This window comes from Ochotona curzoniae, unplaced genomic scaffold, assembly GCF_017591425.1.
Source record: "Ochotona curzoniae isolate NIBS_2020 unplaced genomic scaffold, NIBS_Ocur_1.0 contig_1014, whole genome shotgun sequence".
Classification (NCBI taxonomy): domain Eukaryota; kingdom Metazoa; phylum Chordata; class Mammalia; order Lagomorpha; family Ochotonidae; genus Ochotona; species Ochotona curzoniae.
The window spans coordinates 41,055,589-41,068,369 of NW_024464920.1; the positions used below are offsets into that span (position 1 = coordinate 41,055,589).

The 12,781-nt window shown below is 48.9% G+C and overlaps 1 protein-coding gene across 1 annotated transcript; it reads left to right on the plus strand.

Moving 5' to 3' along the window:
* The first annotated feature begins 2,919 nt into the window (after positions 1-2,919).
* NOPCHAP1 (NOP protein chaperone 1) lies at positions 2,920-12,756 on the plus strand. The gene is made up of 4 exons (XM_040984762.1): positions 2,920-3,082; positions 4,454-4,540; positions 9,656-9,792; positions 11,704-12,756. Exons 1-4 carry the CDS (start codon positions 2,968-2,970, stop codon positions 11,917-11,919), a joined length of 555 nt encoding a protein of 184 aa, XP_040840696.1. The 5' UTR covers positions 2,920-2,967; the 3' UTR covers positions 11,920-12,756.
* Positions 12,757-12,781: the final 25 nt, after the last annotated feature.

Here is a 12,781-nt window from a genome sequence, read left to right on the forward strand (position 1 = left end):
TAATTCACTGTCATTTAGCAGAATTTAATCCAGATTTTATTTTTGTCATGTAACATTGAAGAAGATACGATGTTTATACTATGTACAAAATTCAACACTTAAAAAAACAGTAATTTTACTTTTCTTAAGGATTTATTTATTTGTTTATTTATTTTTATTGGAAAGGCAAATATACAGAGAGAAAGAGAAACAGAGAAAGTTCTTCTATCCACTGGTTCACTTCCCAGCTAGCTGGTCACAGCAGCTGAAGCTGAGCTGATTCAGAGACAAGAGCCAGCAACCTAGAACCTCTTCTGGGTCTCCCATGCAGGTACTGGGAACCAAAGCTTTGGGCCATCCTCAACTGCCTTCCCAAGCCACAGGCAGGGAGCTGGATGGGAAGTGGAACAGCCGGGACATGAACTAGCACCCAAATGAGATCCTGGTGCATGCAAGCCACAGATTTACCCACTAGGCCATCATGCCAGGCCCCAAAACAGTAATTTTAAATTCTATCAAAGAAGGCAGAGAATCAAGGTAGCTCTGGTTTTAATTAGTTGGTCTTGATGACACTGAGTCTACCAGAAATAAAAACCCTTTCCCTATCTCGGGCCAAACTCCTCTGTGGCAAACAAGGAATTTCTTTGATACAAATGTTCAACTTTTAATCCACAGAATGAAAATAAATCATGAGTTAGCCAAAATAAGCCATTTGCGATATAATTAGACTATAATTTTCATCATTAATTATGTGTGTCTCTAGAGCTAAAATAGTTTTGATTTGCAAAAATCAAGTAATTAAATTAAGTAGATAATTGTTCCCAAGGACCCGGAAGCAGGTAATAGCAAGTTGAAAACTTACCAACATAAATTATCACCTTGCTTAGTCCCCCTGAAGACACAGAATAAAACTTTCAGGAAAATCTCAGAATGATAAATGTCAAGTATTGTTGAGTGTGATAGGGCTTGTGGGTACCAGCCATATCCTCTGCATCCTCTTCCTAACGAGCCATATCAATCTTCTGGAAAGGTCAATTCCAACCACTTTCAGCTACAGGAATAAGGCCTGATTGTATTAAGCCATTTAGAATAATTTTATTCTCCTTATCTCAGTTTGTTCAAGGGTAGACCTTTGATCTAAGTTGATCAGGTTTTCTTTAAGATTCATGCATTTTAATTGGAAAGTCAGATATACAGAGAGAAGGAGATACAAAGACGAAGATGTTCTGTCTGTTGATTCAATCCCCAAGTGACTGCAATGGTCAGAATTGAGCCAATCTGAAATCAAGAGCCAGGAGCTTCTTCTGAGTCCCCCCGGGGATGCCAGATCCCAAGGCTTTGGCCCATGCTCTAATGCCTTCCCAGGCCACAAGCAAGGAGCTGAATGGAAAGTGAAGCAGCCGGGAGATGAGCCAGTGTCCGTATAGGATCCTGGCAGCACATGTAAGGCAAAGAGTTTAACCACTAGGCTATTGTGCCAGGCCCCTAAGTTGAGATTAGTTTTACATTTCAACTTTTAGATGTCATTCTTAATTCTTTCATTTCCAATTGCTTTTAGAAAAAAATATTGATTTAAGAGCCAGGGTTGTGCACATGACAGGTTAAACTGATGTCTGGACTGCCAGCATCCCATATGAGCAGTGAGAGCTTGCTGCTCCACGTCCTATCTGACTTCATGCCAACATACCTTGGAAAGGATCAGAAGGTGGCCCAAGTACCTGGGCTCCTGTACCCATGTGGGAGACCCAGATGGTTTCAAGCTCCTGGCTTTGGCACGTAGAAAGTGAGTCAGTAGATGGGAGGTATCTTTCTCTGGCTTTCCCTTTCTCTATAACACTGCCTTTCTAATAAAATATATGAATGTGGGTCTGACACAATGGCTCAATTGGCTGATTCTCCCCCCGCAAGCACCAGGATCCCATATGGGCACCAGTTCAAGTCCTGACTGCTCCACTTCCCATCCAACTCCCTGCTTGTGCCCTGGAAAAGCAGTAGAAAATGGCCCAAACTCTTGGGACTTTGCATCCACGTGGGAGACCTGGAAGAAGCTCCTGGGTCCTGGCTTTGGATCAGCTTAGCTTGGCCATTGCAACCATTTGAGAAGTGAACCAATGGATTGAAGATCTTTAAAAACAATTAACTGAACATTTAAAACTCGTTTTATCTTACTTCAAAGACAGAGTGGGAGGTCTTCCATCTGCGGTTCACTTCCAAGTGGCCACCAAAAGCCAGAGCTGGGTCGGGTCCAACTCAGGAGCCTGAAACTCCATCCAAGTCTCCCTCATGAATGGCAGGGACTCGAGTATGAGCCATTCATTATCTGTTGCCTTCCAGGGGCGTTGACAGGAAACTGGGTAGCTCCTGGCTTCAGCACTTGATTCAGCTGAGGGACACAGCGTGCACCTAGAGAGTGGGTCAGCAGGTGGAACCCGTGTATCTAATAGATGGGGGAAAAAATGTTTAATTCTTAGAAGCACAAAGGAGAATGGTGGTTACCAGGGACGATGGAGAGACAGAGAGTCCTTCAATCCGTGTAGACTTACAGTTCTTCAACATAAAAGATGTTTTGGAGCTCTCTCGCACAAGGATGTGAATGTAATGAACTGAAGTGCATAAATATAGTCACAGTGGTAGCTGTCACTCCCCACCCTACCCCCGCCACACTTAAACAAATGGAAGAAGAAATGGTAAGAGGGCGGCTTCATGCTAAGCTCCTCACATCCGAATCTCTTGGCTACATCGAGGCTCACCAGCTCTTTTTCCCAAACAGTACCCCAAGCGCCTAGCACCCCCTTTCTCCCCACCCCCGGGCTCACGCATTGAGAAGTGCCGCCGCCTCTGAGCACCAGGGGGCGCTCCCGACTCGCCCCTCTCTCCCCGCCCACCTCCCAGTCTCCTCCAATCACGGCCCTGGCCCCGCCCCCTCGGCCCGAGCCTCTTTCCTGCATCCGGGCTCGGCCGTGAGAGCTGGGAAGGCTGGCAGGAGACATGGAGGTTCGCGGCGAGGATCCCGCGAACCCGGGCTGTTCATCCTCCACCCGAGACCGCCCCGGAGTCCCTGTGTCCAAGGAGCTGCTGACGGCCGGGAGCGGCGGCCGCGGAGGTGACAGGCGGGGCGTTGGACGAGCAGGGTTCCGTGCCGGGCCCCGCACCCCGGCTTCCCTATAGGGGAACCCTGGAAACGTGCATCTTGGCCGCGGGGCCGGGGTCGGGGATCGGGGAACCGGGGCCGGGGATCGGGGAACCGGGGCCTGGGATCGGGGAACCGGGGATCGGGGCCTAGGGCCGGCTTCTCCCGCGCCCGGCATGTGTTCCACGAGGCAGTGCGCGCCCTCCGGGCCACGCACCGCAGCCAGGCACCTCGCGGGCCTTGGGGCGTCGGCGTCCGAGCCCATGGCTGATGGGGGAGGCAGGCAAAGGCGAACGCTGCCCTTCTCCTCCTCCTCACGCCTAAACCACCCCTGGGTGTCGCCCAGGGAGTGCGCACAGAATTATCGGGAGGAGGAAGGAGGGAGTGCGTGGGAGACTTGGGGGGTTTCTCGGTGAATATGTGCCTGAAGAAAGGTTCTAGAACTCCGAAATTCTGACCGAATTAGTGACCACCGGAGCTCAGGTCGAGCCTCAGCAGTTAGCTAAGTCAGCCCAGCAGCCACCTGTGCTTTGCGGATGGGGAAGTCGAGGCAGGGTCTGTCAGGCCGAAGAGCAGCGGCTGCAGAGCAGCAAAGCTGGGATTTGAACCCCAGGCAGTCGCTTGGCACTCTGATGCAGCTGGTAGGCGCTAAGCAGTTAGCACCACAGGGTGCTTGTGAGCTTGGCTTTGAGGATAAATGGGATTATGTTCAACGCGTTTTTTTAAATAAGATTTATTCATTTTTTATTGGAAAGGCAGAGTTACAGGGAGGAGGAGAAACAGATCTAACTTCGTTCCAAATGGCCGCAATGGCCAGAGCTGTCAGAAGCCAGGTCTCCCACGCAGGTGCAGGGTCGCAAGGCTTTGGGCCGGCTTCTGCTGCTTTCCCAGGCTCCAAGCAAGGAGCTGGATGGGAAGCAGGGCTGCCACGATTCGAATCAGTGCCCATATGGCATCCTGGCGCTTCAGGCAGAAGGTTAGTTTAGTCTATTATGCCATGGTACCGGCCCCAAGCCCGGACTTTTGAAAGCCCTGTTCTTGGAGCAGTGACGGGCTTGGGGAGTTGGGTTGACCTGAGGAATAACCAAGAGAATGAAAACGTGGCGTGGGAGACAAAATGTGCCCATAAGGCTGCTCTGGGTTGGGTGGTCTCGCAAGGTGGAGGTACCAAGCATCCGTGCTTTACAGAGGAAGAAACAGGCCCATGTGGTTGGCTCATCTACCACCTGCAAGTGCTGGCCTTCCATAGATTTCTCTTAAAAAGAAAAAAGGACCAGTCATGAGAGGTTTGCTCACAGGCCCCAATTTTTTTTAATATGAAGTTAATCCTGTGTCTCTCTTCAGGTATATGGGACAAGCTGCTCATCACTGCCAAGCCTGATTCCAAGAAGGCGACCACTCTTCAGACCGTGCGTGTGGAGCGGAGTCCCTGTGAGTGCCCCTCCCCGCTTTTTAAAAAAATATTTTTTATTTTGAATTTTAAATTTTATCATGCAATTCTGTATAGTCTAGGGTTCCCCTCCCCCCAGTGCCCTTTCCCCTTTTATGTTCTTATGCTCCTGTTCACCTAATTCAGTTGTTATTTGGCAGAAACCAATTTCTGCTGCTCCGTGAGGGAGATCACAGAGTCTGGTGGGGTGAGCATTACTTGGAATTATCTTTCCTTTTTAAGATTTATTCACGTTTATTGAAAAAGCAGATTTATAGGAAGAAGGAGAGACCGAAAAAAAAAATCTTCCATCCTTTGATTCACTCCCCAAGTGGCCTCAACAGGCTGGAGCTGAACCTATCCGAAGCCAGGAGCCAGGAGCTTCCTCCTGGTCTCCCACATGGGTGCAGGGTCCCAAGGACTTGGACCGTCCTCTACTGCTTTCCTGGGCCATAGGCAGAGTTGGAAGAGCAGTACAGCAGCTGGGACATGATATCCATATGGGATGCTGGCACTGCAGGAGAGGTTTAGCTTGCTAAGCAGCGATGCTAGCCCCAGCAAAGTGGTTTAGTTATGGCACAGTTATGGAGATCCAAGAGCAAGGTGCTGGCATCTGTTTGGTGGCGTTCACTGAGAACCTTCCCTCCGAGCCTGATCCCATGAGACATGGCCAGGAATCCCTAGTCAGGCTGGCCCACCCTTCCTAGTTCTTCAGTCCATTAACCCAGTGAAGGGATTAATCCATTCAGGAGAGCTGCACCCCGATCACTTCTTCAGGGTCCCACCTACTCCCTCCTCTCTCCTAACAGAAGACAAATTTCAGCCTGAGCTTGGGAAGGGACAAACCCAAGTAGTACGCAAGCATAGAACTTCTGACTATTTCCCAGAGTGAAGATGGTGGCTTTGGGGGCCAGTGCTGTGACACCGCACATTGAGCTGCTGCTGCCTGCAGTGGTAGCAACCCATATGAATTCAAGCTTAAGACCTGCTGTGCAATTTCCGATCTAACTCCTGGCCAGTGCACTTGGGAGAGCATTTTTTTCCTTCGGGTATTTTATCTGACCGTCTTCTTTGTGCAGAGTTCTGAATGTTCCCTAATCTGTGCCAGTTGTTCACTGGCTTTGGTGGATTCTGTTTATTCTTATTTTCAGTAACTGCTTTAACACTGTTATTGCCGATTCCATCTTATCATTTCTGGGTCTGCTCCTCTTCCTACTTTCTTGTGTGCTTGGTAATTTTTCTGTTGTTGGATACTGGACATTTTGAAGTTTTTTAAAGAAATTTATTTATTTGGAAGTGTCATGGGTGGGAGGAGAGTGTGAGAGACAGACCGCTCTTGCTCTGCTGCTGCACTCCCCAGTGCTAGGCCAGGCTAGAACCAAGAGCTGCATCCTTGCCTGCCGCGTGAGTGGAAGGACCCCAGGGATGTGGGCCATCTGCCACTGCTTTGTCCCAGGCTATTAGCAGGGACCTGGGTCAGGAGTGGAGTAGGCAGCACACAAGCCAACACTCATGGGATGCCAGCATCATAGATGGTAACTTTACCAACTGTGCCATGACACTGCCCCCAACATTTTGAATTTTGTGTTATTTCATGCTGGGTTCTTACTTAATTGAGAAGAGCTGAAGCTGACTTAGCTGCAGGGTTTGGCATATCCTCTGCTGGAGCAGCACAGGCGTGTAGGTTCTGAGAATCATGTTTCAGGTCATACATGTGATTCTTTAGGGGACGATGTGGATGCCGCTTGGGACGCCTGTGTCGTGACCAAGGCCCGGGCGTCTGGGCTCATCTCCTGGCTCCACCTCTGACTGCAGGTAACCGCTAGTGCACATCCTGGGAGGCAGCAGGTGCTGGTCCAAGGCCCTGAGTGCCCAGGAGACCAGGCTGAGTCCTCAGCGCCTGGCTTCAACTTGATGCAGTCTAGCTGTTTCGGACATTGGGAGAATGAACCAGAAGAGACATTCTCCGCCTCTCTCGCACACACCCTTCCCAATAATTAAATACAAATAACAAACGCTCAGTGGGCCAATTATCTTAAAAAAAAAAAAAAAAAACCCAACTACTCAAGACCCTCTCAGCGGCAGTCATTTTAAATCCCCAGTCATTTCTAGTGGATGCGCAGATGCGTGAGCGGTCGCTTCATCTGCAGCTGTTTTATGCCAGGTGTGTGTGTGTGTGATCTCATACTCCCCTCCCAGCTGCTTTAATTCACGCAGAAACCATTTGGCTGGTCCTGCGCATCACTTTCTGTTCTCTTGTGTCTGCACGTTTAATCATCCATTCCATGGCCACAGCAGTGACTTCATGCTGTAAGATTTATTTATTCATTTACTTGAAAGTCAGTTGAGAGTGAGATCTTAAATCCACTGATTAACTTCGCAGCTGGCCAAAACCCAAACTGCCAGGACTGGGCTGGTCCCAAGCAGGAGCCAGGAGCTTCTTCCAGGCTTCTGCTTTGCCCAGGCTGTTCACAGGGAACTGGGTCAGAAGTGCAGCACTAGGCACGTGAATATGCACCCATAGTTTACCAGCCTGGTACATATTTGTTTTTTTCTTTTGAAGATTTATTTATTATTTTTGTTTGAAAGATTTATAGAGAGGAGATCTAGACAGAAATATCTGGTTCATTCCGCAAGTGGCCACAACGGACGGAGCTGAGCTGCTCCAAAGCCAGGAGCCAGGAGTCTCTTCTGGGTCTCCCACATGGGTCCAGGGTCCTTAGGCTTTGGACCGTCCTCTACTGCCTTCCCAGGCCATAAGCAGGAGGCTGGATGGGAAGTGGAACAGCCAGGACATGGACTGTTGCCCATATGGGCCAAGACTTTAGCCATTAGACTATCACACAAGCCCCCCCCCATACATGCTTTGAGAGTCCCGTGTAGACATAATGATATTGTGCAGGGTCTCTTTGGAGAGAGAAATTCAATATTGCTTGGTCATGGACTCCCCTGTGCTCGGCGCAGTGCTTGGCAGTTCTCAGCCCTGTCTTATAGAAGAATGAACCAGGAGACCAGCACAATTGCTGAGTTGGCTAATCCTCCACCTGTAAGCACCAGCATCTTTGTAGGTGCCAGTTTGTGTCCTGGCTGCTCTACTTCTGATCCAGCTCTCTGCTTGTGGTCTGGGAAAGCAGTTGAGGATGGCTCAAAGCCTTGGGATCCTAAACCCACATGGGAGACCCAGAAGAAGCTCGTGGCTCCTGGCTTTGATTGGCTCAGCTCCAGCCATTGTAGACATTTGAGAAGCAAACCAGCAAATGGAAGATCTTTCTCTCCATCTCTCCTTCTTTCTATAAATATGATCTGCTTTTCCAGTAAAAATAAATAATTCTGGGCCTGGCACAGTAGCCTAGCATCTAAAGTCCTTGCCTTGCACATGCCAGGATCCCATATGGGTGCAGTTCGTGTCCTGGCCATGATCTTTCCATCCAGCTCCCTGCTTGTGACCTAGGAAGGCAGTAGAGGATGGCCTAAAGTCTTGGGATCCCGCACCTGCATGGGAGACCCAGAAGAAGATCCTGGCTCCTGGCTTCGGATCAGCTTACCTCTGGCTGTTGCGGTCCCTTGGGGAGTGAATCAGTGGACAGATCTTTTTCTCTGTCTCTCCTCTCTGTATATGACTTTCCAATAAAAATAAATAAATCTCAAAAAAGAGAATAATAAATGAAGGTTTACAGTGATAATATTAAATGTAGTAGTAAGGACTTTTTTGGTTGCAGATGACTGACATTCACCTTGGATTGCCCTATACAGAAAAAGCAATTGTGTTGGCTTTTTCATTTGGGGAATGAAAACGCCCTCCGGGGCAGCTGCTTGAGGTGAATCTGGATCTGGGTGCCCAGCTGTCATTGGAGATGAGCTGCCACAGACCTTGTACCCTGCTTTCCAGGTGTTGGCTTCATCTGGAGTATCAGCTCCTGGTGCTGTTGGCACCACAGGCTGAGCTGCCGATAGCATTGCTGGCCTCATGTATCAGAACCCTGCTTCCAAGTCCCAGTTACTCAGCTTCCCGCTAATGCACTGGGCTTGGGCAGTGGCAGATGACTGAAGTAATACTGTGTGGGATGCCCAGATGGAATTCCTGGCCAAGTCCTGGCTGCTGTGGCCATTTAGGGAACAGACCAGTGAATGCAAGATCCCTCTACCTTCTGCCTTTCGAAGAAAGAAAGCAAACTTAACCTGTTCTTTCTCATTAATTCAAACAGAAGTCCTAGCCTGATCTCTTGGTAGTCCACTAGAGCAATGTGTCCCTGTAGGCCACTGAACAAGTGACAGTGGCTAAGGTTGTGGGATCTGCAGTCGTGCATGGGATGAGGGAGCAGAGTGACGGAGTGTGACACAAGCTGAAAAAGAGTCCTGGGGCTGGCGTCTGGTCCAGCAGGTGGAGCCACCTGTGACACTGGCATCCCATCTGGGTGCCGGTTTGTAATGTGACTGTTCTACCTCCAGCCCAGCTCCCTGCTAAAGCACCTGGGAAATCAACAGAGGATGGCCCAAGTGCTTGGGCCCCTATGCAGCTTGGGAAACCCAGGGAAAGCTCCGGGCTCTTGGCTTCTGCCTGGCCCTGCCCTGGTTGTTACAGACCTATGGGGAGAGAACCAGTGGATGGACAATCTCTGTCTCTCAGTGTCTCTTCTCTGGAACTCTGCCTTTCACATAAACTAGTAAATAAATCTTAGAAGAAGACTAGAGGGACAGATGTAGGGTAGGCACAAACAGCTATTATTTCATTAACTGGACTGCAGTCATTTAAATGGTAAGAGGTAGAACTGGGCTGTATCAGAGACAGGCAGGGATCCATCCTGGTCTCCCACATGGATGGCAAGGGTCCAGCTACTTTGGCCATCCTCTGCTGCTTTTCCAGGCATTTTAGCAGGAAGTTGAATTGGAAAAGAAGCAACTGGGACTTAAACCCGTATTCCAGTCTGTGATGCCAGTGTTGTAGGTGGTGGCTTAACCCACTATGTTAACACTAGCCCCAAGGATAGAGACTTTGAAATGGAAGAGATCTGAAAGATTTATCACTATTATTAACTATTCAATTCAGAAATGTTTTACAGGAAATTCTGGGTTTTAGAATTTAGTAACGTAAACATTACTATATTGTCTCTCCATAGTATTGGAACAAGTCCAGAGCTTTCTCCCACAGATGGCACAGGCAAATGAAAAGCTAAGAGAAGAAATGGCAGCTGCGCCACCTGGGCATTTCAACATTGAGAATACTGACGGGACCCTCGGGAAGGTCATCCAGATGGTAACTGCTTCCTTTTCATCCCATGCTTATCTCCAAAAAGAGGAGGATGCTCTTCCATTTGGTTTCCAAGTGTTGATTTTAGAAATCCTCCAGCTGCTAGTACTCACCCAAGATGGCTAAAATGGGGGCCAGTGCTGTGGGGTAGCAGGTAAACCACCAGCTCTGATGTCACCATATGGGCAATACATGTTTTTAAAATGGTTTTGATGGCCAGGGTTTGCCCAGCCTGGAGCTAGGAGCCTGGAACTCCTTCCAGGTCTCCCACATTGGTGCAGAGACCCAGTCCCGTATCCGTCTTCTACTGCTTTCCCCGGTGCCTTAGCAGGAATCTGGATCAGAAGTGAAGAAGCTACAGCTGGAACATGCACCTGTAGGAGATCCTGGGGCTGCGGGCTTGCCCTTGGAGCCACTTGCCGCCGGCCCTGTTTTATTACTATTTTAATTTCAGAGGCAGAGAGATGAAGGGGTTTGGCGGGGGCTGGACAGAGAGCTCGCATCTTCTAGTCCACTTTCCAGGTACCTACTATAGCCAGGACCGAACCAGCTGGAGCAGGAACTCATTGTAGGTTTTTCGTTTGAGTGGCAGAGACCCTCATTTAATTCATGCAGGGTCCCTATTAGCAGGAGGTTGGAACTGTGAGCAGGAGCCCGGGTTCCACGGCTGCTCTGATGGTGGATGCACATGTCTCATTAGGCAAGTGCTCACTTCGTATTTCTTATCATAAAACATGAATTTACTGAATGTCCTAACCAGGTTAAGTTATTTTTTTAACCAGAAGAGGTGATCATAGTCCAACTCATAGATTTTTTTAGGCGAAAGAAAAGCTATGTGAAAGTTGTCTCAATTTCATGGGGTATCTTCTTTATACCCTGGGATTCCCTGTGTAACACTTACATGTGGTTAAGAAGCTCACTCCTTAGCTCCGCCTACAGAATCAGAAATCCAAGGTCTAGCCCCGGGGCAGTCTCCCCTCTGGACTGTTCCAACTGATTCTTAACAGAGCTTCACACCTATTCTTGCATCTCATGGGGCACCCACTTTGGGAACCAGGGGCTTCCCATCATATGTTGCTAAGTTGGAAGTCCTTCCAAGGACCCCTGTGCTGCTCTCTGCCTGGCCTTGTCTCCTTCCGGGTCTCACTTGCATACTGCCCTCCAGTTCCCGGCTGTGTTGAATTACAAATGTTTCTTGTCCTGCAGCCAGCACTGTGGCTCTGCGGGTTCAGTGTCTACCTCTGACGCGACATCCCGTGTAGAGCATCACTCTGGTCTAACCCCGGCTAGCGCACGTGGGAAGCAGCAGACGGTTGCCACTTGCTTGGGAGACCCAGGTCGTTCCAGGCTCCTTGCTTCCGCTTACCAGTCACAGCTATTGCAGCCACTGGGACAGTGAAAGTGCTCTCTCTCTTCTTTCTCTCTCTCTCTCTCTCTCTCTCTCTCTCTCCTCCTTCTTTGTCTCTTTCACTCTGCTTTCAGATATATACATTTTCAAAACTAGTATTACGGCATCATGAGTTAAGTTGCCTCCTGTGACACTGACAGCCCATATAGATGCTAGTTTGTGTCCCAGCTGCTCCATTTCTGATTTAGCTCCCTGTTAATGGCCTGGGAAAAGCAGAAGATGGCCCAAATGTTTTAGGCCCCTGCCACCCATGTGGGAGACCTGGATATAGCTAGCTTTGGCCTGGAGCAGCCCATCTGGAGCAGTCATCTGTGTGTGTGTGTGTGTGTCTCTCTCTCTATCTCTCTCACTCTGACTTTCAAATAAATAAATCTTTGGGGGAAAAGACTAGTGTCTTGCTCTCCCACATGAGTATCTGCCTGGGTTGAAGGCTGGCTCTCCCCGGTGTTATTTTATGACAACTTTTTAGAGAGCGTCCCTGAAATAGCTTCTCCCTGGCCTTGCTCCAGGATGTGGCCTTGTTTGAGATGGATCAGCTGGACTCGAAGGAGGACCATTCAGAAGAGAGTTCAGAAGACACTTCGGACGAGAGTTCTTCATCCGAGGATGAGGATGACAGCATCTCTTGTGAAGTCACCGTAGATAACATTAAGCTTCCTAATTTGGAAGGCAGAAGAGGCAAGATTGAAGTTCTGGACAGTCCAGCAAGTAAAAAAAAGAAATAGTGAAACAGACGGTGAGAGAGAAGCAGGTGGCAGATGCCAGTGGGTTCTGTGGAAGAGAACGGGGCTCGCTGGCCCTTCTGCATTTCAGGTATCGATGGTGCTTTTGTGTTTTAGAAGGAAAAGTTTAAACAAGAACAGAGCTGGAGCCAAGACGGATTTATGAGTCAGGCAGCACTCCAAACGCCAACGGGGGGTCAGAGAACTGCCTCCTGCAGCATTGGAGACAAGCTGTGGGGCCGCTGCCTGGGGACAGGCAGTGTGGATGGATGCAGCTGGTTAGCGCTGAGTGTTCGCCTTTTGCTCCTGGTTTTATTCAGTGGCTGCCTGGGATTGACTGTGTGTGCACATCTGAGCCCTTACAAACACATGGTCCTGGGTCTCAGAACGTGCAGACTACCCTAAGCTAATGGCCTTCAACGTAAACACAGCACCTGCTGGGTGTGCTGCTCTGAGAAGCCAGGCTGGCTGTGCAAGAGTGGGAACATGGGACATTCTGGTTTCTTCCAGTGGGAAATTGATCATATGCTAAAGAGATTGCCTATTTAGAAGCATAACTCTGTGTGTGGTGATGGATGCCTCTAGAGGCCTCTTCTTTCTTCAGCATGAATTTCAGAAGTACCAGACTTACTTATTTTAAGATACAACTGCAAATCACCAGTTTGTTTTTGTTTGAAATTATCCTCTTGGAGAAAACAGTGTCGTTTTATAAGCTTATTTTGAAGTCTAATTTATCTGTCACCCTCCAAATGAGTTCCATGAGTGAATTTTTTCAGAAGAATGACTTCTGTTTAGCTATCCTGTCTATCTTCCTTAATAAAGGTTCCCTTGTAGTTTGAATGGTGTCTGTGGTGTCTCCGGGGTG